General features: G+C 36.5%; 2 protein-coding genes across 4 annotated transcripts in view; one reads left to right on the top strand and one right to left on the bottom strand.

The window, feature by feature from the left end:
* PIK3C2G (phosphatidylinositol-4-phosphate 3-kinase catalytic subunit type 2 gamma) overlaps positions 1-26,634 on the top strand; it is a 207,400-nt gene extending 180,766 nt beyond the window's left edge. For all 3 annotated transcript variants that reach the window (XM_068659641.1, XM_068659652.1, XM_068659631.1), the window contains 3 exons: positions 3,110-3,204; positions 18,886-19,011; positions 24,520-26,634. In XM_068659641.1, coding sequence (XP_068515742.1) covers positions 3,110-3,204; positions 18,886-19,011; positions 24,520-24,672 — 374 coding nt within the window. In that variant the 3' untranslated portion in view covers positions 24,673-26,634. The remainder of the gene's footprint in view (positions 1-3,109; positions 3,205-18,885; positions 19,012-24,519) is intronic.
* Positions 26,635-27,603: 969 nt separating this feature from the next.
* The window catches only part of PLCZ1 (phospholipase C zeta 1), a 48,294-nt gene continuing 47,951 nt past the window's right edge, over positions 27,604-27,946 (bottom strand). The window contains exon 13 of the mRNA XM_068659668.1: positions 27,604-27,704. Coding sequence (XP_068515769.1) covers positions 27,622-27,704 — 83 coding nt within the window. The 3' untranslated portion in view covers positions 27,604-27,621. The remainder of the gene's footprint in view (positions 27,705-27,946) is intronic.

The raw sequence follows: 27,946 nt of genomic DNA, 5'->3' as shown, positions 1-27,946 counted from the left end.
GGCATTTGGTGCTTGCATATAATGAAGTGCAAGTAGAGCATGACAGTTCCTAAAAATGCAGGGTTTGAGCTCAAGTCCATCTGCCCAAGCTGGATAGACTGAAAGTAATTATTGTATGTGTATTTTATTATTATTTGAAGCTAAAATCACCTAGACTTCAAAAAGACTATGATTTAGTGCAGAATGTAGGAGAATCTAAAATATAACATCTAAGTCTAGCTAATAGAAACTGTTTTTTATTATGAAATATAAGGAATAGAAGTTTCTTCCACATTTACCAGATTTCTTGTATTGTTTTTCCCCCCTTTTTCTTCATTTTAGGGCTGGTTTTGTTTTTGCTTTTGTGCTTTGATTAGTGCTCAATTTATTCCCATAGCAGGAGCAAATGCTTTGGTAATAGCCATGACCATAGTGTCTGTTTCATACTCTGTTTTACACAGTCAATTAGAATTGCATTTTCTCCTCCTACACTTGATTATTTTCAGTTTGGTTAGAAACTTATTTACATTTGTTGTGTTTTTTTTTTTTTTTTCTAAATGAAAATGCCAACAACTGTAGAAGAAGTCCTCCACTGGACGTAAGCACTCACACTATAAAACAGAAAAAAGCAGTGGTTGTAGTGGTAGGAGAGAAAGGCACAATGTTTCACTGAATTCTAATGACGTAATTTAGCTTTTGAGGTCTGCTGCCCTTGCTAAACTGCTCAAGATGACCCACTCCAATTCACAAAATTAACAGAGCCCCTCAAGAGAATTGTGTCCTTGCATTAAAGCACAAGCCCCTTGTGTTACACCGAGTTGAAAGCCCTAGAATTCTATGTTTCCTGCTGCAACTTAAAGGAAAAGGCCCCCACAGTTGTTTTTTTTAAAAACGGTAACAGCTTTGCAGAGCAGTGGGAGTGTGCAATGGGGATTGTGAGCTTTTTGTTACCCTTAGGGGAAAAAAAAATAAAAAAATCAGCATTTTCTGCTTCATAGAGTTTTCCTCACTTTCTTATCCCTCACTGTCCTTCTTTGCATACAACAAATGAAATAAGTTATAGTCTAGCTAAGTGATTTGTCACAGCTCATAAAGGAGAATAACAAATGAAGGACTGCATCTCAGTCTTCTAAGTCCTAGCTTAGTGATTTCTTCATAACATTTCAATTCTTCCAAGAGTCTGTTTCAGGCTCTTTTCTAATTAGGGTATGATTAAAAATATATTTTTGTAGTCTCCAAAGGGAAGAAACTGGAGATGGCTCCATCTTCTAAAATTCCAGTCCAAACATCAGCAACTCAGAAGTGTTGATATTCAGACTGCCCAGAAAAAAAATATATTATGGCAATTGTATGTACCCACTGTTATTTTTAATTAATTTTAATTCCTTTCCTTAGGATAAATGGCAATTACACTAGCTCTCTGGCTCTCTGTAGTACATTACAGCACTGTAATTCTATCTGCTTAGCAGTTATTTTAGCCTCTGTTCACTCAAGAGGTTACACGTTTGGTTTCTTCGGAAAAATATAGCCAACATGGCTTATTCTTTATAACTTCCCTCTTGCTGCTTCCTCTGCTGACTAACAGAGTAGAGGCTGAGGAGAGAGGGGTTGATTTTTTGCCCTTACAACCCTGTCTGTAACAGTTCTGGTGCACATGTGCAAAAGAGAAATGGAGAGAGCAAAAGAGTGCACAGGTGTCTGCTGAGACTGAAAGAGAGTTATGATAATCCTGTCCGCTATTGAAGATGAATAGTACCGATGCTCTCTAAAACACCTCTTATTTCTACTGCGTAACCCCAGTGTGTGGTGGCAGTTCTTTCATTCTTATCATCCTTCCCTCCATTTTTAATATGATATGTTTCTATTTAAAGAATTAATTACTATTGTATTGTTTTGTCTTGTGTCATTATCTCTCCCTGTGGTAGGATGATGTTTTACTGGCAGATCCCAAGACATGTGCAGGGGAGCAGCACCTTTCTGTTTGAGGTCTCAAGCCCAGCTGTATTTTTAATGGGGAGGAAGGCAGAACACAATGTAGTTCCTGCAAGATCACTGTTTTGTTGTAAGGTTAGCAGGATTAAGTTCTTACTTTTTCAAGTAGAGTAATTATAAAATACTGAATGCAACATAGCCTTGGTCTAATTAAATGAAACCCTATTTCTGCAAGTAAAACCAGGCTAGTTCATACAGGTAGTGTCTGGGCTGCCTTTGATGATCACAGTGTGGTGAGAGCCCTGGGCCTCAGACCAAGTGGTGCAAAACAGCTCATGTCCCCCATGTTCAGGGTTAGCACTGCAGAATAAAACGGTCAGAGAGATACCAATGGGAGGTTATTGTGTTCACTGTTACCTGGTATATCATGGTAAAAAAAACATTTTTATTGTCTGCATTGTCTCAGTGGGACAGGTAAGACACATGTCTCAATTCAAGGACACACCTTTTTGGCAGTGAAGACAGCTGGCTCAATGCCTCCAACAGAAGGAAGGAACAGGATATGCTTAGTCATTTATTCCATATTACGAGCCTGATTCTTCTTGCTTGGAAACTGATTTTTTTTTTTTTTTTTTTATTTTTTCAGTGAGAATGAAGTCAGACTCTGTAAATTCATTTTAGCAGAAAATCTGTGAAAGGAGAGGGTTGTATAAAAACCAGCCCGGAGCAGGAGAAATACAGGATGAGGAAGGGAGAGTTTAAATCTGTTGTTATCGTAAATCTACTATTGTTTTGGAACTGGTCTGGAAACTTGTGTTTTGTTTTGTGTTTTTTTTTGTTTGTTTGTTTTTGTTTATTTTTGGTTGTAGAAACTAAACTAAAAAAAAAAAAAGGAAAAATTGCAGCAATACTAACTAGTGTAATAAAAAATATAGAATTATTTTTAGCTCAGTCACAAATTTTCCACTGAAATTCAGATTGATGGCAGTTAGAAAACAAAAATCTCACTGTCAATGCATAAAGAAGCAAGAAGATGAGTACTACATCAGACCACTTTCTTGATCACACTCTTTAATTGTGTTTTCTAATTTGATCACTGATTTAAGCAGGCAATAATTTTGTTGCATGTATTCTGAATTATTTTAGACATCTACTTCAACTAATTTCTTCATTAAAAAATCAAACTGACCTTTTTTAGGTCCTCAGTCAACTGATCATAAGCCTGGAGTACAATTAGTCATATCTTATGAGGGCACCCGTCTGACAATAATGCTGAAACACATGAGGAATATTGTAAGTATTTTCATCATAATCTATAAAGCATAAGTCTTCGTATTTGCAGAGTACTTTGAAAACATTAATCCTAAAACACCATTTCTGATATAATTTTAACTCGGAATTATGATGATGCTTTTTTCAATATTTAATACTTGTTTTCTTCCTTTGATCTCATTCAGTATGGAACTTATTTAGAAACCTAATATCTGGCAATGATCTTTTCCAGGCCATATAGAAAAACAATTTTGATGGCTGTTTTGGCCCTTTCAGCTGACACATTTTGATGCCATCTAGATATACGGCCTCATGCAGTATCATAACTCTTTGAGGGATGTCAGCCTGGTTCTATTGATTATCCACACCCTTCTTTCAACCCAACATGACTGGTCTACAAGCAGGGAAGAGGTCAGCAGAGGGAGTAGTGGAGTGTTTAAAGAAGCAGTGTCTCTTGGTGTGATGATGCTCATCTTTATAACAAGCTCTCTTTCACGATGCTAAGTGGTAAATACTGCACATTTCTGGAGCCAGACTATGCAAGGAGAGAGCTGGCAGAGCTCTCTCAGCACAAGACAGATTAAATTATTGAGAGTAACATGAGAGATCTAGATGGGTACCTCAGTTGAGGCAGTGTGTCTGCTATATCATCATGAATTCAGCCACCTGGATGTCCTCTTGAATTTCCTGTTGCTCAGGTCTTGAGTAAAAGCTGTGGCAAAGAGATCTTTCGCTATCTTTGTTTATCTGGAAGATTTGTGTTTATGTATGCAGGTTCTTGTTGCATACATTGAAGCTGCCTCCATCTCAGACTGGATCGCAATAGGTTTCCCTACATCAGGCCAAACTGAGGAATGTATGTGAGTGCCATCCAGTAATAAAATGGGGCTGAACATTTAATTATTTGTACAAGTCACATGTGGATTATGTAGCTCCAGCTGTTCATTGGCCACTCCAGCTTCTGATATTTATTTCAAGTATATTAATTTTACTCTATAAAATCCTGTAATTTCTCTGTCCTGAGAGACTTGCCTGTGTTTCGTATGTGCTATCCTGACAAGTGAGATCAGCCTCTGCTGGCCCAATTTATATGAACTTTACCTCCAGGATATAGTATAACACCCTCTTTATTTTTCTTATTGTACTTTCTAAAGCTAAATGACTTTGATAAACTTCTAGGTTGTGGGAGGGGAATATGTAAATGTTTGATGTGCTCATTTGTTACTGTGAGTTCAGGTGGGTAATGTGGAGATGTACACAAATAGAGCTACAGATGTTGGAAACAGTCGTTCTCCTTGTTTTTGTCATTTTAAATGTATAGGTTCATAACTGTGTTCTTCAACTTAGAAAGTACATGTCATTTAATTAAATGAAAATAAATTACAGAATAGATGACATGCAGGGTTCAGTTCACTTTATGGGGAGGGACAACACAAAGTTAAGTTAGCATCTAGCTCAGGAAGGTTAGTGACTTTAATGAAATCCTTTTCAGTAAGTTTGCAGAGAAGTGGTAGGAGTCCAGTGCAGTAAAACTAGCCATGATTCATGGCTTGAAAATAAGGTGAGTGTTTTAGCAGCCTAACTTAGGCAATCATGTTTTTAAATCCTGGGCTTCTGATTCCTTCCTGCAAGCCAGCCATCCTTAATATGATCTGATCTGAAATATGAAACTGTTGTGCTTTGGGGTACTGTGATACTGGACTGCCTTCAGACTAGCAACCTATAAAAGAAACGTTATTTATCCCATTAGTAGTCTTCTCAGCTTTCTAGTTGTATAGATCAATCTCTCTGACATGCTCTCTTTTCTTTTTCCTTTCTTTCTTTCTTTCTTTTTTTCTTTTTTTTTTTTTTTTTTTTTTAACTGAACAGGGATTTAAAAAGTATGCCAAGATCATATCTTATTCAAGACATGTTAAAGCTATTTCAGGTATATTCAGTCTCTTGCAGAGTCTCACTAATTATATTTTAGTGGTTCATCTGTGCAGAGATTACTTTGCCATCTTGTTTTATTTCATAATTTATAGTAAATAATTCTTGTGCCGCTCTTCCCCATTAAATTTATCTATTTATAGAGATTTTATGATGTGTTCAGATGTGAAAATAATTGTAGTGGGTCAAATTAATCCCAAATGTAGCCTTATAGAACAGATAGGCATCATGATACAGAATTTTGAACCATGTAAATAAAATTTATTATTTGTGGGGATTTGTTCTCAGCATTTTAATAGATCTGGATCCTGTTGTGAAAACCTTATATTAATATGTGATGTACAAGTTAATCCATAAGGAGCTGGTGGTGTTTATAGCTATTCTCAAGTATCACACAGGTTCTTTAAGGGAGGAAGTCAAAAGAATGCAGTGCTAGCTTTGCAGGATTTTTCATGTGGGTTGTCATAGTAGAAAATACTATAGAACATGAAAGAGCATTGGTCTGGTGCAGACATACCAAATGACTGTCTAATGTTGGCGTATACATTGATTCCACAGAGCAGGCACTTTTGTTCTGATGCATCCACATGTGCCAGATGTGCTGCATATATACAAATCAGTCATTACTAGATCTGCTTCCAAATATCCTCTCTCTAACAATAGCAACATTTCAGTTATGTGTTATGAAAGCCAGTCCTTCTTGAAGAAAACTCTATTAGAAATACCTCAAAAAACAATAGAGTAGAACAGCCTTATAGATTTTGAGACTGGAAGGGACCATTAATCTAACCTAACCTTCTGGAAAGCACAAACTATATTTTTCCACTGAAAAAAATGCTTGCATCTTGACAAGCAATGCACATGGTAAAACATTCAGAAGGGAGAGATATAAGACCGGTTGCAAATGTTTGCCAATACTTTAAGGCTATGTATGCACAGTGAAGTTGAGTTCTGTTAAATAGATATAAGGTTTACAAGATATTATCAATGTTTCAGTCTCATGATTTCCCTTAGAAATTCATACTTTTAATTGAATCCTGAGATTCTGTAAGTCAGGTGACTCACATCAGACTCACAGCTTCTACTTATGATTTGAAGGTATCAACTGCACTGTTGAGGAAAAAAAATAATCCAATTTTCAAAGATAGAAAATATGCAATAGTAATAAAATGTGATTTTCCGTACATGTATATTGCATAACTTTAAGTCAGCCTCTTGGACCATTACTTGCACCCCTCAAATGCAGGCAGTGCCTGTGCACTTTATGCACAGGAAGTAGAGGCAATATTGTCTTACGAAAATGAAGCTGGGATAGAAGGAAATGTTGGTGTATCCATGAACTGGAGAGGTTGTGTGGAGAGACTGGGAGAGTTTTCCCCTGAGTCTTGGAGGATGTGGCAGCAGCAGGAGATGAATCAAGGCTAGCTTCTTACAGAAACTCAATAGTGCCATACCTCACAAAATGCACTAAGTGGTCTTGGGAGGAAGATACAGGATCCAGGGGGAGGTTTTAGGATGTGAAAGGGCTTGTCAAGGAGGATCAAGAACAACCCAGCCTTGGCAGGACAATACCCAGAAGAATGGCATCAGTTAGGAACAGGAGAGCACAGAGGGAGTGCTAGGAAGAATGCCTGAGAGGTGGCCTGAAAGATGTAAACGCCTAGATCTGTGCAGAAGCTGTAAAGGTGGATTTATGAACACTGGAGACACATAGGTTTTTGAACAGTTCTCAAGTTCACTTCCATGTATTAACCAGCACAGAAAATGCAGAATATCAAGATCATAACAAATCTTACACAGAGCAGACTATGAACTAGCATAGTACTGCATAGCCAGAAACAACCAGGCTAACCACTGCTGGGCTTGCTTGTCTATTCAACAAGACACCAGAGGCAAAAGAAATTGCCATTTCTGAAGTTAAAAAAAAAAAAAAAAAAAAAAAAAAGTCGGTTAGTATATTTCTTTTTGTGCTCCATAGACAACCAGAAGGGAACAGTGATTGAGGGTTGGCTCAGAAGAAGTGTGTGTTTTCTTCTGACTTCATTGTCATGACTTCAGGCATGCCCTGTTTTTCCAGATAAGCAGCTAAACTTTCAGTCCTTGCTGCTAAACATTTTTGTCCATTTCTTGTGGACAGAATAACTCCTCAGGGGCAGTGGGGAGGAGAAACAAAGCCAACTTATCCTGATCTTCATGCCAATAAATGTAAAATGTTACTGGAATTCAGGAAAGCGGGTGTAGGTGATGCATTCAGAACCAATTTTACATGGGGGAAATTTGCTGAAATTAAAATAAACTCCTATAGTACTTTCCAAAACTTCTTCCAGCTTTCCTGTTTTAAAAGCTCCGGAGCTGTCATGAACCACTCCTGGTGATTAATGATTCTGGGGTAGCTGATATGTGGGTGATGAATTAGTAATCAGCTTTAAGCTTATACAGACATCCAGCCTCTTTCCATTTTGTGTCCTATGCTATCCGAGTACAAATTGCTTCCAAAAACATTTGTGAAACTTGATAGTTGAAGAGCTTTGGGAAGAAAGCTGAGAGCCAAGTCTTCCCTAAAACAAGAGAATGAAATCTAATTCTAAGCCTGCAGGTGCAGGGCTATAGGGAAGTTCCCAACTACAGCACAGGTAGATGCTTCACTGCCTAGCTTGAGCTGGGGAAGGGGTGGGGATTTTTGGTCCATCAAAGTTGGTTCCCATTGTTCCTCTCATGGGCCTACTAATTTTTACACATTATGAACAGCATTATATAGATTTAAATGGAAAATATATTACCTACCAGCAATGCAATGTCTGCCAATTAATTTAAAAGCAACATTACCCTTTCAGAATATTATGAATGTATCCTGCTTTCTTTACTGAGGCCCATGGATTAGTCAACAGGGATAGAGAAGTTCCAGAGGTAAGCAAAGTCTGGCCAGTCATCCACGGATGTAAAACAAGTGGAAAAAAATCCCTCTGAGCTGAACAAAAGCTAGTCAGCAAGTATTGGTAACAGAATGAAATCAACAGTTTGGCTGATGTAGGAGGGTAAGACATTCAGATGGAATTCTCTCTAGACTTTCACAGAAAAATGGAATAAAATGCCATGAAAAGAAGGCTCTTGTACTAACTTCAGCTTGTAGAGAAATTGGATTTAATTTCATATTCATAGAAAATGCTTTTACTTTAAAAATGAATGCAAATTAGCTTAGATAGACATGTTCTCTTTTGGACTGAAAATTAGCTGAACACCTATAATCAAAGGCTACTATTACACAACACTAGTTTAACTAGAAAGAGATGAGTTCAGTTTCTGTGACACAAGGATTACTTTTGGATTCCATCTTATTTGTTATTAAAGGCATTTGACAAATACATTGTATGGAAAGTTTTGTTATTATTTCTTGTTAAACCCTTTCATCTGTCACAGTCACAGTACTACCTCAGCTCTAAATTCTAACAGTTAATTTTTAAATAAGTAATTCCCTACATACCTGATCTGTGTTGAATAAAATAAGATCAGTGAGTTCTATTTAACAGTATGAGTGATCTGGGAGATGAAGGTGAACATAAATTAAATTTGCCATTTGTTGCAAATGAGGAAAACTTTAAAAATAATAGTGGAAACAGAGCATGATCAAGAGAATAAAAGTAATTTACAGAACACTACAACTAGCTTGGACAAATGAAAACTATCCCCTCAGGGAGTTACAGATCTATTTCCCATACGTGAAAATAAAACAAGCAAATGGTGAGACATGAGGTTGCCATGAGAGATGCCAATGGAAAGGCCAGATCCTTGTTTCATGGTGCAGAAAGTAAGTTCATCTTTATAAGACTTTCATGCTAGAATGTAGCTCTCTGAAAACTTCTTAAGAACTAGAATACAAGTTCAAAGAAGAGTTCTCAGTAGGGTTGTTTGGGAATGATTGATTCTCCAGGTGTGATTTATTGTTACTTAACTTAGTTGAGAACTGACTAACAAGGACACAAGTCAATTGTCAAATATTTAAGGGAGAACACAGCAACGTTCAAGAAGAATTATTTAGGATGTTGAGCGTGAGTGTAACTACAAGTAATGAATGACAATTAAGAAGGAGAAATTTCATGCATCATGTAACAAAATGCTTTCTTACAAAAGGAGGGGATAAGCTGTAGAATAATCTCCTAAAGAAAAGTGGAGGAAGCTCTATACAGTTTCAGAAATTAGAAGTAGTCTAGATCAGGCACATACAGACTTTTTCTTTAACAAATTAAGAAACTGCAGAGTGACGGCACAGAAAATGTAGTCACAATTTCTATATGCATTTTACATTCATTTGTGATCTGTGACTAGACAAGGAGAGAAAAGAATACGTGACAAAAAGAAACAAAATGACAACATTTGCATGTGTTTCCTTTCTCAAAGGGAAATTTATTTTATGCACTCTAACAGGCAGCAGAGTAATTTCAAAAGAAAAGTGAAAAGGTGAATGTTGTCTTAAGTATTTGTTCAGGAGATAAGACATTCTGGGATCTATGTTTCTAAGGGTCCAAAGTAGATCGCTGTATCTCAGACAGTTTCATAGACCCTGCAACTAAATACAAATTTGAAAATTAAATGTTCTGAACACAACAATAATATAGAGTGCGGAGAGGAAAATACAAAGAAGGAATGCAGTTTAGCTTCTTTACAGACTTGGTGGTAATTCTGGAACAAAAGCTTCAGAGATCTATTCATGAAATCTATTCTCTGCATTCTACATCCTGCACCAACATTGCTCATCCATTGAATAAACCATTTTAAGGCATGACTGAATATTGATTTTTTTATCTGTGTGGAAAAAAACACATGACCTGAAGAAAAGAAAAACACACAACTTAAGTGACTTGAAGATTGCAATGCAAAATGGGATTCGGGAGTCTAGAGTATATCTTGTCACTTCCTTCTTTCAGGAAAAAAAAATGTATGTTATTCTTGCTCAAATCTTACTGTAAGCAGTACATTTAATATACATTTGCACGTTTAATATACATTTGCATTTCTGGTTATGCAGGATTTATATATGCATTCTTTTATATTATTTTTGCAATCTTGACAAGTTTTTGATACCCACATTATGTGAGTACCCAGTAATCTAGTGCTGGGCATTGGAGTTACAAGGAGTATTAGAGGGGTGTTAGAGCCTCAGGAGCTAGATGTAAGCTTGGAGTGGGCTGGGTAGGGACACAAGTCATTCTAAATCATCTTTTTCTTTTTTGTTCATTCAGAAACGATAGTGGATGCAAATACAGTTGTATCATGACTTGATGGAACTAATTTGTAGCCCTCCTTCTCTGCTATTGTGTATGGTCACTAAAAGACATGAGCCTATTTTACCTGAAAGTTATAATCATATGGTTGTACAGACTCTTCCCCCATTTCATTCAGGACTGTGACTATCCTAATATACATCTCTTTTTGGATCATCATTACAAGTTGCTCTTTTCAAGCTGAACACTAGCTACATCTCAGTTCCTTTCTTCATCTTTCTGAAAGTGTTCAGTTCTGATTTCAGAGCTTTACAGAAATAAACGCTTAGAAGCCTTGGATAACCTTGTGACCTTCTGCGTATCACAGGAAAGTTTTCATTTTATTTACTTAATTCTAAGTGGAGTTAGGTGGATTTTCCTCTCAAACTACTGAAGCAGATCAGAAGTTCTGATGTGTTCTTAGGTAGCCCTGAATCTTGTGGGACACAGGCTGTTTTCCAGAAACTCTTCCTCCTTAGAAGAAAAAAAAAAAAAAGAAAAAAAAATTGTTAAATGTTTCATAAATATTTGTTAATTAAAATAATAATAATAACAACAACAACACCTGTCTGCCTTGGCCTATTTAGACTGGATTCATTTTGAAATTAAAACACATACATATATGATGTGAGAGAGTTTGTCTGATCTTGGTTATTTTGAGTACCATGAAGTATCTTCATTCTTCTCCAGTGCTGCTCAAAGGGTGCCAGTTTTCCATGAAGCCTATGTTATATATCCTGCTCCATACAAATCTTCTGGCACCTGAGGTTATGTGAGGCACCAATATTTTAGAATATTTTAGAAACTGGAGACTAACCTAAACAATTGAGCTTCTATCTTGATCAGAGATAGGCCCAGTTCATTTTCCTGAACATACAGGAGACAAACTAACATGTCTCATCTGGCCTCCAGCTGCTGCTGCAGAAGAGGAGGGCTTCACATAAAGCCTGCGTCTTGCCTGACCATTTATGCAGATATCTGAAGCATCTCCTTTATCTCAAATGGTGCCAGGCACCAATGCATGGGCGGTTTTACCAAGTCCACCTGGAGTTGTCTATAATACATTAAGATGAAACCATTTCTCACCTACCTCCTTAACAGCATTACAGAAACCTGCTTAGACTTTTATGGGTACTTACATACATAGCTCACTTATGCCCTTGGATATGTCAGTATCTCAACAGCTTTGCCCAGAACTGGTGTTTGAATTTCTGGCCCATAGCTGTGAAGTTTTCCTTCTGTCTCAGTGAATGAGGGTTATTTTTTCTTATTTGACAGCCATGAGACCTTGGAGAGTGTTGGCTGGATGTCTGGTTCATTCTTCAGAGATTTTGTGACCCAGGACAGCTCTAGTCCCTATTTTGCCAGAGTAGCTGTAGCTCTCCCTGTTAGAAATACAGCATATCATCTTTTATTAAGAGCTATACTGCACAAGTCCATTTCCCTGCTACTCTACTACAATCAAAGATGAAACAGAAAACTTGCACTTTTTTTTGTTTGTTTGTTTGTTTCCAAAATGCCTTATTTCATGTGCGGGAGAAAGGGATGGAACAAACTACAGTTAACAAAACTTTTTTTGTTTTGTTTTGCTTGCTTTGTTTTTTTTTTTTCCCTTGAATTAACAGCGCTTACATTAGGCACAATTTGCCCATTTGGTGCACTGACAGGCTGCACGCAGAACGGGTAGGTTGATGAGGATGTGCAAGGTATTGGACTACACAATATGCATAAGCTATTTTTGGAGATTCAAATCAGAGATGCAGATACAGCACCTTTGCATTTTTATCATAGTAAATGACAAAGCCCATCTGGAGGCTTGCTTCACTGACACCACTGATGCTACCAGGTTTCAGAAAAGTAGAAAAAGACTGTTTCAAAAATGCCTTTGAGAATTTCCCTGAAACATCATATATATTCTTCTGAAACAACATATCTTTTTTACTCACCTGCATTAAATTGAGATCAATTTCATTTCTTTTTTATTGTTGTTTTTGCTTTGCCAGCAACCTCCATGCCAGTGTCCTCTGTTACAGAATATCTCTGTTCATGTACATATCTGAATGTCTGCAGGAGATAAAAATGAAGTTAGTAATAGGAATGAAGTTGCTGACAGAGAAGAGGGCAAGAAATTCAGCACCAGAAAATATAATAAATCTTATTTTGCAGAGCAGCAGCTAAATGTTTTCAAATTTGGGGTGAAAAAAAAAAAAAAAGGATGATTGTGAAAAAAATACCTTATTGTGCAATTACTTTTGTCTGCTTGCTTTTCTATTTGTTTTGGCAATAGCAGAGCATGCAGAGTGCACCATAGCAATATACTGGATTATCTTCTTTTGTATTTGTTTTTTTAGTTATTGCAAATATGATTTTCTTTTGAATTTTCTTTTAAATTATTTGAAAATATTTTGTGGTAGGAAAATGAATAGTGTAGTAGCAGAGTAGACTACAGGTATTCAGTGTCTCATTCACAGGGTTTGTTCTTAAGGTTTACATAACATTATTCTAGTTTTGAAGGAGTTTTTTGCTTGATAATGTCATTATTTTAGGGCTGATTATCTTCTCAGATACTTAAATACAGAATTACCCCAGCCAATGTTAGCTTTTCGTAAGGCAGAAGCTGTAGTTATTGAAGGTGCAGCTTACACAGGTTTTGCTTTTCTTTGCTAAGTTACATATGGACTACACTGTCTCTCAGAGAAAGTGAAAGACAGCGCAGCAACACTGATGGCTCTTCCACATTTCTGTCTCATTTTAATTTAATCAGGAGGCAACTACTATTTTATACAGGTTACTGTGGTACAAGGCTAATTTCTTCTGTAGATTTTTTTTCTAATTCTCTTTTGATGGATAATAAGCAAATCTGTCTCATCACTATATTTAGTATTTGCTTTGGAGTTTTGAAGTGTTTTGTTTGTTTGTTTGTTTGTTTTTCCTTTCCCTATTTGCTATAGTAGTGTGTGTTTTATGTGTTTTAAAATGCAAGGATAACTCTATTTTAAATATCAAGGAATATTTTGCAGTCCTTTCTTCACCATATAGAAGATTAATTCTTCAAAGAAAAACAACAGATGAAGGTAAGAGATAGGAAAACAGAGCTAGAGCTACTAGACAAAATGAAAGTTTGCTTTTCTCTTATTTTCATTTTGTGGGAGTAGCTAAAATAGGAACCTTTTTAGGCCCTGATTTTTTATTATATATGTTTTTTTTCCTTGAAGAAGGGCAAGAGAACAATTGAGTTTTGAAAAATGTCTAGGAAATTAATTTTGGAGGAAGAAAGGAAGTTATTTATAGAGGAGGAAAGGTGGCATTAGTTAATGCAAGTTACCTTTGATCATTTTTTTTTTTTTGTCAAGATGGTTGAAAGTGAAAAATGAGAAAAAGAACAGCAGCTGGAACTATCAAATCTTCAAGAGCCATCAATATGTTTCACTCTAGGACAAAAAGTGGGAAAATATCTGCATGTCTAACACTATGAGAAGCTGATGAGGTGATACAAATTTGAGGCAACAGTCACCAAAAGAGAAAATTTGATGTCACTTAGGAAGAGATGAGTTTTAGAGAACTTTACAGTAGATCATCCCCAGCATCTGTTGCATTAACATCATAAAACTTTCCTTTACATTCTTATGAGTGAAACCCAGTATTCATGTTGTCATGCTAAATTGTGTAGTTTAAATATGGCAAATTTTGAAGTAGTTGGCCCTTTCATAATGTTAATAAAGAACCCATCATGAAGGAGAGTTGAGGATGCTTAGTAATGATTGAGGGAGAAAAGTCATTAAGATAATGTAATTCCTGTGGAAAAATTAATTGAATTTCATCTATTATTTCCCAGCTACAATTATCATATGTAAAATTAAATTACACAGGACATAACCTATCTGCATGGGTTTCTGTAAGTAAATATCAATACTTTTTAGTTTTGGAAAATAAAATTGGAGTGAACAATGGAACACACCCATAATAGATACATCTGTCTTAGTTTTTCAGTATTGACTTACAGATGTGGAGAGAAGCAGATCCAGCGTATTTTTTCCTCTCTCACTCCATCTCTCTTTTAAATATTTTCATCACCTACTACATGAATTTAGAATAATAACATTTCAAAAAGAAGCTTTTTTGTTGTTGTTATTGTTGTTGTGTTTTTTTGGTTTTTTTTTAGCTTACATGCAGACAGTTGTGATTGAGTTCCTCCATTAGTCATTACGAGGGCCATAATTAGTCATTATGTCATTTAGTCATTATGAGGGTCTTTTTTCTTTTTTTTACAGATCAAAATCACTGTTGTGTTGTGGTTTTGTTGTTGTTGTTCATTCAATTGGTTGGTTGGTTGGTTGGTTGGTTTTTTGTCCATAGGCATAACAAGAAGAGTAATGGCATTTCTGTTGTGAACTAGCTTTTACACCTTTGCAGCCTTATGGATTTTTACTGCTAGAATGTATTTACAAGAATACATAAGTAAGACAGTAATCTAAATTGGAAGTAACTTCATTTAAAGGAAGTGAACTTCCTTTACTTTGGGATTAATTAAATGGTTAGAGAATTAAGCAAATAGAATTCAGTATAAAAGTTTTTTTTGCTTGCTAGATCACAAGTACGTTCAAGATAGAAGTGTTTTGCAAAGTAGTTAAAGTGCAAAATGGCATTCCCAAGGCACCCTATGATTTCTCTTCTGGACTATGGATGGAAATGAGTGATTTTTGATCCACTAATAACAAAAGGGATTTTTGGCTGGGTTTTAAAACTATTCATAAAGCTGCTAGAAATCTGACTACATGTTTATAATGGACCCACCCCAGAATAGATATTGTTTGGAGTAAATAAGTCTGCCATTTAGGTCAGATATTCTTCATGTTTATTTAAGTTTATACATCTGCTAGTGCAGTTTGAGTCAGAATTGAAAGGATAGCCCAGCATATCTGTTCTCTAAACATGTCACTGTGGAATATGACAGAAGACATCATCTTTAGCAAGAAAAAAGTTCTGTTATTTTCTCTATTTTTCATAATTCAAACAAGCATTTAACTCATATGTGAAAACCTGAGAAAGACCTAGATTTCCCAAATGCTTGAGATTTTTGTCTGGCATGTTTGTTGTCTTAATAAAACAACTTACTCCAAATTTAATCTATTTTAGATTTAAAACTATAGTTCTACCATGTTAATCTCACTCTTGTTTTCAAACTACAATTTTCAAACCAACAATATCCCACTTTGTTCCTAGCAAGGAGGGCCTAGCAAAGTACAGCTCTTTCAAGGACCACCAGTAGTCTTGTCTCAAGAAATCCCTTGGTGAAGCAGGCCCTTCACAAGAAACAATTAAACTATTGTGCCAGCCAGAAGAGAAACTGACACAAGCTCAACATATGAGCTACCCAGACTCTGCTCCTGTAAAACCATGACTGATTTATACCTGCCTTTCCTCTGTAGTTTTGAATGATGTGTGCAATGGAACAGAGCCTTTTTGACACTGAGCAACTTTTGTTAGATATTTTGCGTCATAAAGATGTGATCTGGCTTGAAGAGTGCTCAGCTGAAGCTCTTTGATCATTTGATGGCATAGCAGTGCCACTGCCGATGGAGAACTGTGACAGCTGTGGAATCTGGAGTTTGTCTTCCCTGTGCCTTCCCAGCAAGGGAAGATGAAGTGGGAAAACACTATCTGCAAAGAAGGAAAAACAAATGAACAAACAAACCAAGCAAACCAAAACAAGCCCAAACAAACAGGCGGAACTAGGATCTGTAGTTGGAATTCAGGTGGCTGCCCTTTACATTACCTCTAAGAGTTTGCTGATTGTGGCTATTCATGAGAAGTGGTTTTGGTTTTAGTTTTGAAAGATCGCAGGGCAACTGCTCTGCCCTGATTTTTCTTCTGTGAATTGCTAAATTTATTTTTTTTTTTTTGATGTTCTGTCTTGACCCTCTCCTCCTACTCACCTCTTTCAACATGTCTTTAGCTACTTTCAAAGGCATAGTGAGGAAGTACTTTTCTCTCCATGTTTCCTATGGCCACAGCGGTACTACAGAGTGTCTTCCTTGAGTTTTGGGAGGGGTCAGCTGACCGGTTAGGTGAGTTGGCTGAAGGCCAATGTGCCAGAATTGCTACTAGGGTACAAGGAGCAGATCCAGGGCATTGCAACAAATGTTTTTTTGTTTGTTTGTTTGTTTGTTTGTTTTTTGTTTTTTTTTTTTTTCAACTCATTGTGTACACTACTGGTACCCAGGTCCTGTTAAACAATCTCACAGCAATCAGCTTGGGTTCTTTCCCTGGCAGGTGACTGCCAGGCTGAGCCTGTTTGATATGGAGATTACCGCTATGCATGATCTGATCTGCATTTTTGTCTTCAGGGGTGCAGTGGAGCACAGTACAGGCAACTGCACCCTGTGCTATCTTGGCAGTTCAAACGGGAGTGGAATTGAACAGATGCAGTTGTTCTCTCTGTTACCTTTGTAGCCTCTTACCTACCATCTGAGTTCCTCAGCCCAGTACCCTTTTCAGCTGCTGCTTACCTCAACATCCAGTATTAGCTCTGATGTGGTCCCTGGTTAGGCAATGCGCTGCTGAGACAATTTATAAAACCTGACATTTTACAAGACTCTGTCTATATTGCATTTCTATGCTTGAGATAGTGAAGATCCTTGTGCTGGGTCACAGCAGTTGAGTTGATAAGAATGACTCCTTTCTTTTTTTAAAGCAGATTCCTTTTTGTGTCTTCAACTTACAGTGATGCTTTATTCACAGTAAAGGGAAGAGCTTGATTACAGTTACCATCCTGGTTTCTTGGACTGGTAATATGCTAAATATCTTTTTCTTTCCTGATTTTTAACAGACTGTTCAATTTACTGTTTTTGTCATTCTTAACTGAAGTGCTTATATAGTCTTAGATCAATAGAGATGGGCTTTTAAATTAATAGTGTAAATTATGAGTCCTGTGTTAACAATACAGTACTTAGTCCTAGGAAAATGCCATTAATGTCATTCATATTTTGGCAGTTGAATCTCACCTAACTAAATCCCATGTATATTTTACATCAGATATATTTTGGAGAGCTTAGTGTCAAGATCATTAATCATTCACATCGAGCTGACCATATGTGACGATTTGAGCATATAGTATTAACCACAGCAATATTAAACTTTCCAGTTGACCGTATCATCTACCTTGAAGGATCAATTCAGATAACAAAAATCAGAGATTTGTTGTGCAAGAACTGGTTGCTTACACATACAAGCACTGTTTTTCTTCCCAAAAGAGAAGTTATTTATTGCTAAGACAACAGTGTTTTCTCCTATCACAAGAGTATGGTGTTGATAATGCCTGTAGAAAGACCCATATTTCTGGTCGCATACTGTGAATAATCAAAATCTGAGAAACCATTTTATTCTGAGCCAGGTGAAACTACAATGGGAAATATAAATGCAACTGCATGGGGAATGCTCTGGGTTCATGTGTTCCATATATCTCAAGATCTCTTCTTTTTGCCTGCATTTTCACTTGCATCATGTCACTGGATTGCTTACGAGCTATCAGGTAAACTTGCTGCCTGAAATACTGATAATACTACTGAAATTACCAATATGTAGATAAACACCCACACATTTACACCCACTTTGTGTTTCTGATTTTAATGCATTTTACCAACACAAAGGTTTCTGCTTAATTATAAGCTAAGAATTAAGTTACATATACTGGGAAGATACCTCTTCCATACTTATTCATCATTGTATTTTTTGCATGTTCTTTTAAAGCCTCTCATGCTACCAATATGTTTTCTGAGTAACTGAAATATTGCTTTAGTAATAAGCTTACAGCTGCTTAGATGTTATCCAAATGCTGTCCACCCACCAGCAGTAACTTATGACTGAGCCTGGTAAATAGACTGGCTCTGATCTGGAGTAGCTACCATAAACTGGAATATCTGGAATATCACTAAGTAATTTGAGAAAATTAAAGAGAGGTTGCAGCTATGTGATGGAAGAGATGGGACAGACTGTTATTATAAGAATCCTGTTCCTTATCCTGCCCTTACTGCTGCAGGAAATGCTCCTGGCTCCTCTGTAGTAATATGCTTTATGAAATACCCTTAGAAACAAACAGTTCTCACCAGCATCCGCACTGCTATTTAGGGGTTAAAATCAATAGGAGCATATCAGCTGGAATCCAGTTTCTATACATTACTCTGGAAACTGGAAGGACTAGACTTTGTTTCAGTTTAAACTGAGTTAAAGCAGATTAAGGCGTAAGGATTTTTTTCTACCAGAATGTAAAATATTAAAGATAGGCAATTTTGCATTGTCCTTGTATTATTTGATTTATTTTTCCTGATTCAATATGAAGCTGAATTCTAAGAATGCCTGTTGTTTACTGCATTAGCACTCTGATTTAGCCAAGAGAATACTGAGAATGTAATATGTTTCTGTGTCTGCTTATAGTCCAGATTTCATTTGTTATTTCTTTATTTGTTTTCTTTGCTATAGCAGAGGTATTCATATTTATGAACATTTTGTTTTTCAGCGCCTCCCAGATGGTTCTGCCCCAAGTGCACATGCTGAATTTTATCTTCTGCCGGACCCTGATGAGGTCAGTCGAAGGAAAACAAGAACGGTTCCAAAAAGCACTGACCCTACTTACAATGAAATTGTGAGTACTGTTCACTTTCTTCCATCCTTTCTTATGTGCTTGATTTCTGTTATCTACTCTTGAAATACAATAACAATAGAGCATGTAGAGCTGTTACAATGAGTACTATCAAACAGAAGGAACATATCAGAAGCGGAACCATAAATGGAAACAATCTTCTCTTTTGCTTCTTTCTCAGAAGTGAGGCAGTCTCTTTATATCTTTCTCTTTAGGAAAGTGTTTGGATTAGTCACACTGTTTGGTCTTATACCATAATCACTGTTAAATGTTAGCCAAATGAGCCCCAGCATCATTGCACCAAAACCTAGACCATTTTAAATTCAGCTTTATATAATAGCATAAAAAGTACTAATTGAACGGATGCTGTTATTCAAATTCGCATTTGAAAATGGACAACCAAATTGGCTGTCACTGTCCTAAATGATAGCACAATAATAAATAGCTCAGTTCTTGTTATGTCAAAATCTAGCAATTCACAGCCATATATAATTATTTCACTTACCACTGAAGTGCTTATGCCTCTGGAGTTAAGCAGAGAAACATTTGGATGGACAAATGTTTACCATAAAATGAGAAACGGCATAAACTATATTCTTTTGTAAAGGGAGATGAGATTCAAACAGTAGGTGGGATTGGAGATGGTAAGTATTACATATAGCAAATCTCCTGAAGATCTCAAGGCAATTTACAAACGTACTTTGAGCAAGCTTCAAAGCAGAAGGCACAGAAAATATTATCACTCCACCCTGTTTCATAGATAAGATACAATGAAATATAAAGTAGTCAGCTGAGACTGAGTCCCTATCTCCTAGTTACCCAGTCCTTGGATTTTGATTTTTTTCTCTTTTCTCAATGATTTTAAAGTTACCTACTTACATCGATGACTGCTGTAAGTAGGCTCCTCAAGTGGTACTGCTGCTAACAGCTGAGATAGATTCCTCTGCCTATAGTGTTGCAGTGAAACAAAAAGATAATAGGGTTTATTTTTATTCTTTTTTTGTTTGTTTGTTTTCAATCAAAGAGCAAAATGAGGCTAATCAACCTGGCTAAAGTAATTTCTTTACATTTGAAGGTTATTTAAAAATATATATTTTTATATTTAACATTCATTTAAAAATATCTAAAATGAGCTATGGACAAGAACCATCTAGCAACACTGTTAGGCAATTTTGTTTCTAATCATTTCTAAACCCATTGGAATACAAGAAAATCCAAAATCCTGGCTGTGGTCAGACAGTATTCACTGGGAGGGGTTTTAATTGTGGTTAAGGACCATCCTACTGCTATTAGAGAAAATCCGTGCAAACTTTAATATCCTTTACTAAAAACTTACAACCTTCTTCACAGATGCTCAATCTTTTTCACAAGGAACTGCTAATCGCAGTGGGGACATATGGCTCCATTGAACTTGGACATTTCAAACCCGAAGCTTGTGCTGTTAGCAGCTCTGTTCATCCATATGTGATATCATTCTGTATGCATTTTGTGTCCAAGGCTGGTAGACTGAGGCAGAAGAAGCCCCAGGGAAGAAAAACAACTAAAAATATAAGTCATCTGTCTGTTAAGTTAGTTACTGTCCAAAATGCTGTGTACAGAAATGTACTAGCCTTTTTTATGAGTTCATAAGTTTTTATTAAAGCCAAACGTCTGGAAGGAAACTGTATATTAATTTCTCTCCATGTTCAAGACTGAGAAAATTCTGAAATGTGCTTCTCTTGGGTATTTTTGTTTTTAGTTTTGTACTTTTATTGCTTATGACTGCCTACAGCAAATTATCAACCTTGCAAAAGTGCATTTTATTTTTGATTTTTACTCATATGTGTGAGAGTAAAATGTGAAGGTCCAGGAGGATTAACAGTAGAATGAACTATGCTGAATGTTTTGGAGTTGCTTTTAACAAGCACTCCTTTTTTCTCTTGTTCCTCTATTTGGATTTCGGTGTTTGTTGCATCCACACTGGTGTATCATTGCATTAAAAAATTATGGTTGTGAAGAAAAGAAAGAACACAGGGAAAATGGGTGCAGGACAATGAAAAAAAAAAAAAAAAAAAAAAAGAATAATATACCAGCTTTTATAGGTCACTATTGGGAATAAGTAATCACTTGGGAGGTTCCAGAATACTTTCATTAAAAGTAAGAAAACTTGATTCAAAATGAATCTGAACGATTTAAGTTTAAATTCTCACCATGAAAAGTGGCAATGAGCTGCAGTGGTTTCTTGCTCGTATGTGTTGCATTTGCCATGAGGCATGCTACAAGCCCTCACTCTCACTGTCGTCTGTCTCTGAAGTGCCTGCATGCATGCACACCCCCAGAATGAGTGAACCTCCAAGACAGGACCATGTGTGCTTTGCCAGAACAAGACGGAATTCCCTCCATCCTGCCTATGAAGCTTGGGCATGGGGGAAACATGAGTAAATACACCTGGGCTGTACCAGTCCATGCGTGTTACTGCAGCTGCCTTCAGAGCAGAGGGGCTGCTGGCCTGCGGTGACGTGAATTGCCCCAGGAAGCCTGATGGAGGGGGACGAGGGGCCCTTTGCCAGGAGCCACCACAGCTCCGGCCAGCACTGTGCGTCAAAGCTAATTTGGACAATTAAGAGCAAATCTAGGAAGTGTGCCATGGCTACCTAAGGAGAAGCAACTGTCCCTCATTTGTGATTAAAATGTCATTAGACTCCTGTAGGTCAACAGTGCTTCTCTTTCTGGAGCCAAAAATATTTGAATTCCAGTCCTGGCTGTCCTGCTGATTTACTGCATGGCCATGTATAACTCACCTCCATTTGATCTGACTGTATAAATAGGAGGCCAATATTATTACTAAATGTAGATTTCAGGATTTAACTGTCCTCATTTTGAAATTCTGGCAGGTGGTAGGTATTTGTTTTATCCACATACTAATTCAGCTGTCTACAGTCTTTCTTCTGTCCCCACATCCTGATGATATTGCAAATTCAGCTGGAGCAAGGTCATTTTAGAAACTGTTTATTGGGGTCGTATGAAAGACACCCACCCCACACGTCAAGGTGTGGCATTGCTCAAAACTTAAAGCTTCTTTCTGTCCATGGATACAAAGTTGTTCATTACCACAGTTCATGCCTGTTGTGACTTAAAGCAAAAGCTGAAGATGATAACTTTCATATATTGGCAAAGAAATTGCATGTTTATAGAGTAGAATTAGCGTCACTTAAATAATCAAATCATAGATTTATTCTAAAGTATGTAATTGCTTACTGTAAAGCTGGTTTCCTTCTTACAGGAAAGCTGGAATTTTTTATTCATATGCAATTTGGTGAAACAGGCACAGTAAACAAAAACTGAAAAGCACCTGGCACTACTGTCATGACAGCTGTTCCAAACTGTAACTTCCAAAGTTTTCTAAAAGACAGATAAAAAGAGAGAGAGGGGCAGTTTTTCTATCCCCAAACCCATGGCCATTCACCCTTGCTACACTGATTACACCAAGGAGCCTGTCCCGGAGTCCTGTCTGTTGCTGCCCGCTGTGCCACTCCAGCAGCTCGCGGCACAGACCAGAGCAATCTGTAATCTCACAGGGACAGCCTGTGCCTGGTGGGGCTGTCAGGGAGAACCAGCAATTTCATGCCTTCTGGGTCCACCTGTGAGGTTCAGAACCACCTTTTTGTTGCCACGTTGCAAGAGGAGCATTACTGCGGCTGAGCCTTTACAAATTCTGTCCCTGGTTGAAGGATGTCTCCCATGGCCATTTCTACTTCTTATAATTCAAAGTACAGATAGGACTCTGCAGTCCAGCCCACAACGATCCTGGGGCAGGGGGGCTCAGTCTAATGTTCCTCCTCCTCAGCAGTGCCATGTGTATAGACTGCATTCAGACTGCGAAGTAAATCCCAGCAGGTTGCATGGCAAGCTCATCGTAGGCAGTTCCACTTTCCCATTCTCATGAAGTGACAGTATGTTACTGCATTTGCTTTTTAAGCTTCACAGTGAAATTAAAATTTAAAGCATTTTCCATTGCAACTAAAACAGCAAAAACATTGGAAACATTTCCCTCCATACAAATTTTAGATTAAATGTACTTCTCTTAACAAAGCTTTCCTTTGAGGCCTGAAACTAGCTGACAGCATTCTTTCACATTCTATCAGCCTATATGCAGATCACTCAGCAGTTTTTGATTAATGCGGAGCCTGAAACATAGGAGTCTGTCCTGAATGCAGCTCCTACTTGTTGACCTATCACTCCAGATTTTTTTTTTAAATTCAGAAAATATATCATTACCATTTCATAATGAACCTCAGCGCATTCTCAGCATATCAAGGTAATTTCAAAGATATTTTTAAAACTTAGTAATTTTCTAAAGAGATGCAAAGCAAGCTGTCTCATTTAATTTGAGAAGCATTAACACTTCTTGACTAACAGAAACATCCAAATTGAGTAGTTTTCACTTGCTGAATTGGGTCCATTCTTAACGATGTTCCACACCCACAACATCTAGGGAGTGGGCTGAGCTTTCTATCATGTCAACAATTTGATGAGTCCATTAAAAATGCAAATATTTTTATAGTGGGCATATTTGGATACAATTAGCATCCAGAATCATGCATACAACTATTTGTGTTGCAATAGTAAGTCTTATAAAAACAATTTTCAAAGGAAAATTATTGTTTCTTTAATGATGCAGGTTTCTTGAATCCAGAACAGTTATGAAATTTCATGGTAGTTTCGGAAGAAAATCTGTTTTTGCTTTGGCATGTTTTTTCTTAATTTTGGTGTGCAGGATGTGATTTAATCACAAGTACAGTACCAAGAAACAATATTCTGAAGTACTGTACATTGATGTGATACACCTTTATGAGGTGTAGCAGTGCAACATATAAGAAAAATTATATACCTTGTTGCAAACAAAAATTTTGATATTAAAACAGTTTTCCTGTTTGTTCATGTTATTATTTTCTTTAGATGAGTAACATCAGTAACACCATCAAAGCATTTGCTATGGGAAGATATTTAAAAATTATAATAAACTATACTTTTCTGTAATTACCTATCTTATGGTTTCATACCACTGTCCATGCTAAGTACCCTTTATCTGAATCTCTCCTCTCGAAAATCAACAGTGTTATCTTTCCCTGCTGAGCTTCATGGAGTATCTGATATATCTTCACAATTGAGTTCAACACTCAGCTCAAGTTAGAATTTCAATTTTCACATGGAAAATTATGTGTACCTATTTTTTTTCTCAAGCTTTGCAACACGGGTTGCAAATTTATTTATGAATACTTGGTAATCAGATTTCACAAGCCTAAGCTGGCAGAATCTCCTTTATATAAACTATATAAGGTCAAATGTATTTCTGAGATATATTCACTAACTTGTATTTGGCTCACGGACAGTAGTTGATAATTCTAGAGGGCAGTTTAAAGTAATTATTGGAAAGTTATCATCATCATCCAGAATGCTGTACAGTTGTAAGTATATTGTCTGACAAATAGATTCACATGCTTTTTTCTGTTAACCTTTATATTATTTCAGGTTGTGTACAACAAAGTCATGGAGCTCAAAAGCCATATACTGAAGCTTGTTGTGAAAAGCAAAGGAACATTTGTGGGAGCTGTTAACATTCAACTGAGTAGTGTCCAGTTAAATGAAGAAAAATGGTATCCACTGGGAAACAGTGTAATTTAAATGTTGTCTAAGACAATTCAATTATTTATCCACTAATGTTTCTTTATTCCATTCTCCATAGTACATTTTGTCTCAGTTGCCCTTGAGAATATGCGTCATCTGCTGATCTTAACATTTATAATCATAAGGCTATTGTCTTAAAATTGCTACCTTCTTCTTACAACAGATTCCTTCTTGTGTGAGTTTAAGAAATCACATGCTGTAGCAAGCAACTTGTAGCTGCATGCAGGTATTCTTATGACAGCAATAAAGATTTTAGTTTTATTCATATGAAATAGTACACTAAAACTTCCTAATTTAGTACACATCAAGCATGGGTCAGAGCGTAGTTCTTTGTCTACTAATTCCACTAAGTGTGTTGAAACAATGCTGATAATGGTGCAATTTATCATTGACCTCTGTGACCCACTGCATATGACAATTTACCAGAGAGATTCATGGAATGGTTTCCTGGGTGCAAATACATTTCAGAAGTCTAGCAGATTTCATATTAAATCTTACAAAATCCATACATTTAAAAACAAACAATAATAATTAAAAAAGAAATAGCAACTTTGCACTTCAGACATTTTGTGCTGTATATGTTGGTGTGCTTTTAAGTGTTTATATAATGCAACTTTAAATCCAGGATATTAATTTGTCAATAGGATACTTCCAACATTTCTTTCATTCTGACATCGGAGAACCAGATACAACTGGTCGATTTTGGGAAGAAAGGAGGAGGGAGGGGCTAATCACAAATAAATAAAGCATTGAATATTATCTTTCAGTGTTCTATTTATTTAAGATCATTTTATAAGGAGTCTTTGCTCTCTCATCTTACCCCATTGCATTCTTATACTGTATAAAGGAGTCAAGTGAATACATGCATTGACCTTAGGGCTATATATACATATAACCAATGAATGTAAGTGCTACCTTTGAGTTCACTGGGGCTAATTATGGGCGCTGTTCTCCAAAGCATTTGTACCTAACACAAAGAAGCACTTAAGCACATCTTTAAACATTTAGCATGTGAGCAGCCCTAATGAACTGTCCATTACTGCCAGCCTCTTACACACACACGCACGGAGTTGAGCACGTATATAAACCTTTCCAGAAGCAAGAGCACATTTTTAAGGCACAAGAGACTCCTTGATTTGTGATCTGATCTGCTGTAAAATTTTAAGTTACCAGATACTGAGTAGGTCTGACATTTGTTCTACCAGGTAGAAAAGTGGTCAACAGAGGGATAATAATGCCAGAAGCTGAAGATAATTGCCTTCTTCTCCCAAAGGACACTCACAAATCAGACTTCAGGAGGTAATGTTGTATAAAGCTCCTGAAGTGGGACTAGGAGTGCTGTTTAGGAATCTAAATAAGCTGGAGTATTTTTCAGCATCAAACCAATTGACTATGTCACTTGGTCAGTTTGTGCCTGAGAATATATACACCAGATTGCCTTGGGAAATTAAACTCCTCCTTAGTAAGGGGAAGTGAAGCGAACTCTGCTGGAATATTATTATTATTAGGATTCTTCAGAGCTGAAAAAAAGCTATAAAATATTTATCACGTGAAGGAGCCATTGGCTAACATATAGATATGATCACTACAAAAATCAGTAAGTCTAATATTTTAGATTATAGGCTTTCCTAAGTAAAGAATCAAGTGACTTGTCACTCAGGAACAGAAAACACATTGTGCTCAGCTTGCAATGTTATCAAATTACCTGACCTTACAGTTCAATATTGATTTTAGATTCTTAGTCTACTGTCTCGATTTCCTCATTATAACTCTAATGCAATTTTCTAAGTGTTATTTCCTATGACATTTTCTAATCATTGTTTACAGCATACCGTGATTTTCCATCTTAGAGCAACATTAAATAAGATAGCATTAAAATGGCAATAAAAATGTAGCATTAAAAATAGAATATTATCAGAACAGTCTGCAAACATAAGCAGTACTGTTGGCATTAAAGAAAGAAATCTATCAATAAAACATTCATTGGAAAAAAAACAAAACAACAAAAAAAAAAAAACACCCTAGTAACAAATCTGCAATTAGCGGGGTAGATACAGTCCTGTGGAAGCTCAATAATACTTCAGTTTTATAAGAAAGGTGGAAAAATTATGTCTTATGGGCAAGATCTACAGTGATATCTCTGTCAGACAAAATGTTGCCCTCAGAGATCTTAAACCATGCAATCAGTCCTTGCCTTCCCTAAATTTCTTCTTCTAATCCAGCTCAAAACATGATGATTCCTACTTGCTGAGTTTGCAGTGAGATGTATCCTGAGCTCCCTGCTGCTACAAGGAACATAGGCCCTTTACAAATCAGCCTGTGAATTATTTGTCTTTCTTTAGCAGCAGGAGGTTCAAGATCAGGCTGAGAAAAGGTACAAATATTAGCATCTAAGTTTTTATCATTTTAAGAACTGTTTTTTCTCAGAGATGTTTTTCCAGATAGCAAAATTACAGTGGATGTTAAGGATGCATAGCCCAATCAGAAACTGCCATTATTATAAATTTAAAGGGACTTTACATTGTATGTATTGTTTCCCTAGAAAGATGATTGTACAATGGTAAAAGTTTTTGTTCAATACAAATAAAAATTTCTGTGTAACATGATCATAATTTTGTAGCATAAGATCATAAATATTAAACTATTATTCTCAGTAATTAATCAAAATGTTGTAATTAGCTGCAAATTTAATTATTAATTGAATTCAACAGAATATCCAAAAAAGTTCAGTCTTTATGAATTATTTCTAAATAATAGTGGGGCTAACTTCAGTAGCTATTACTTATTCAGGATACCATTTACTCACACAAGAAGTCCCATAGCTTAATAAAGTCACTGAGAACATGCCGCTCTGGAAATCAGACTACTGGGTTGTTGCAAGCCTAGTGATGTTGCTTTATTGAGCAGGGTGTGATCCACCAGAATGACAACTAATGTGGAGCATCATTAGTAGTACCAGACATAAACAAACAGTGATGCAGGTTCAAGTTTGCCACCATTTTTGGAAAACAGGGGAACATTACGGTAACCTGTAAATATAATGACACTCGGTTAGTGTATTAACCATAAATAAAAATATTATGATAGGCTGTTCTATGATCTACTGTGCAAGTGCAGCATAATTAATGAACCTCAAAATAACTCTTTAAAATAAACTGTATGTTCATCTGGTGAGTAGAAGCATTTGAAGAAGCTATTGTTCTTAACTTGAAACTTAGCTCCTCTGAAAACAAAAGATTCCTCTCCCCTAAACACAAAGCCTTATATTGCT

Source organism: Anas acuta, chromosome 1, assembly GCF_963932015.1.
Source record: "Anas acuta chromosome 1, bAnaAcu1.1, whole genome shotgun sequence".
Classification (NCBI taxonomy): Eukaryota; Metazoa; Chordata; class Aves; order Anseriformes; family Anatidae; genus Anas; species Anas acuta.
This window is presented reverse-complemented; position numbering and strand designations above follow the sequence as displayed.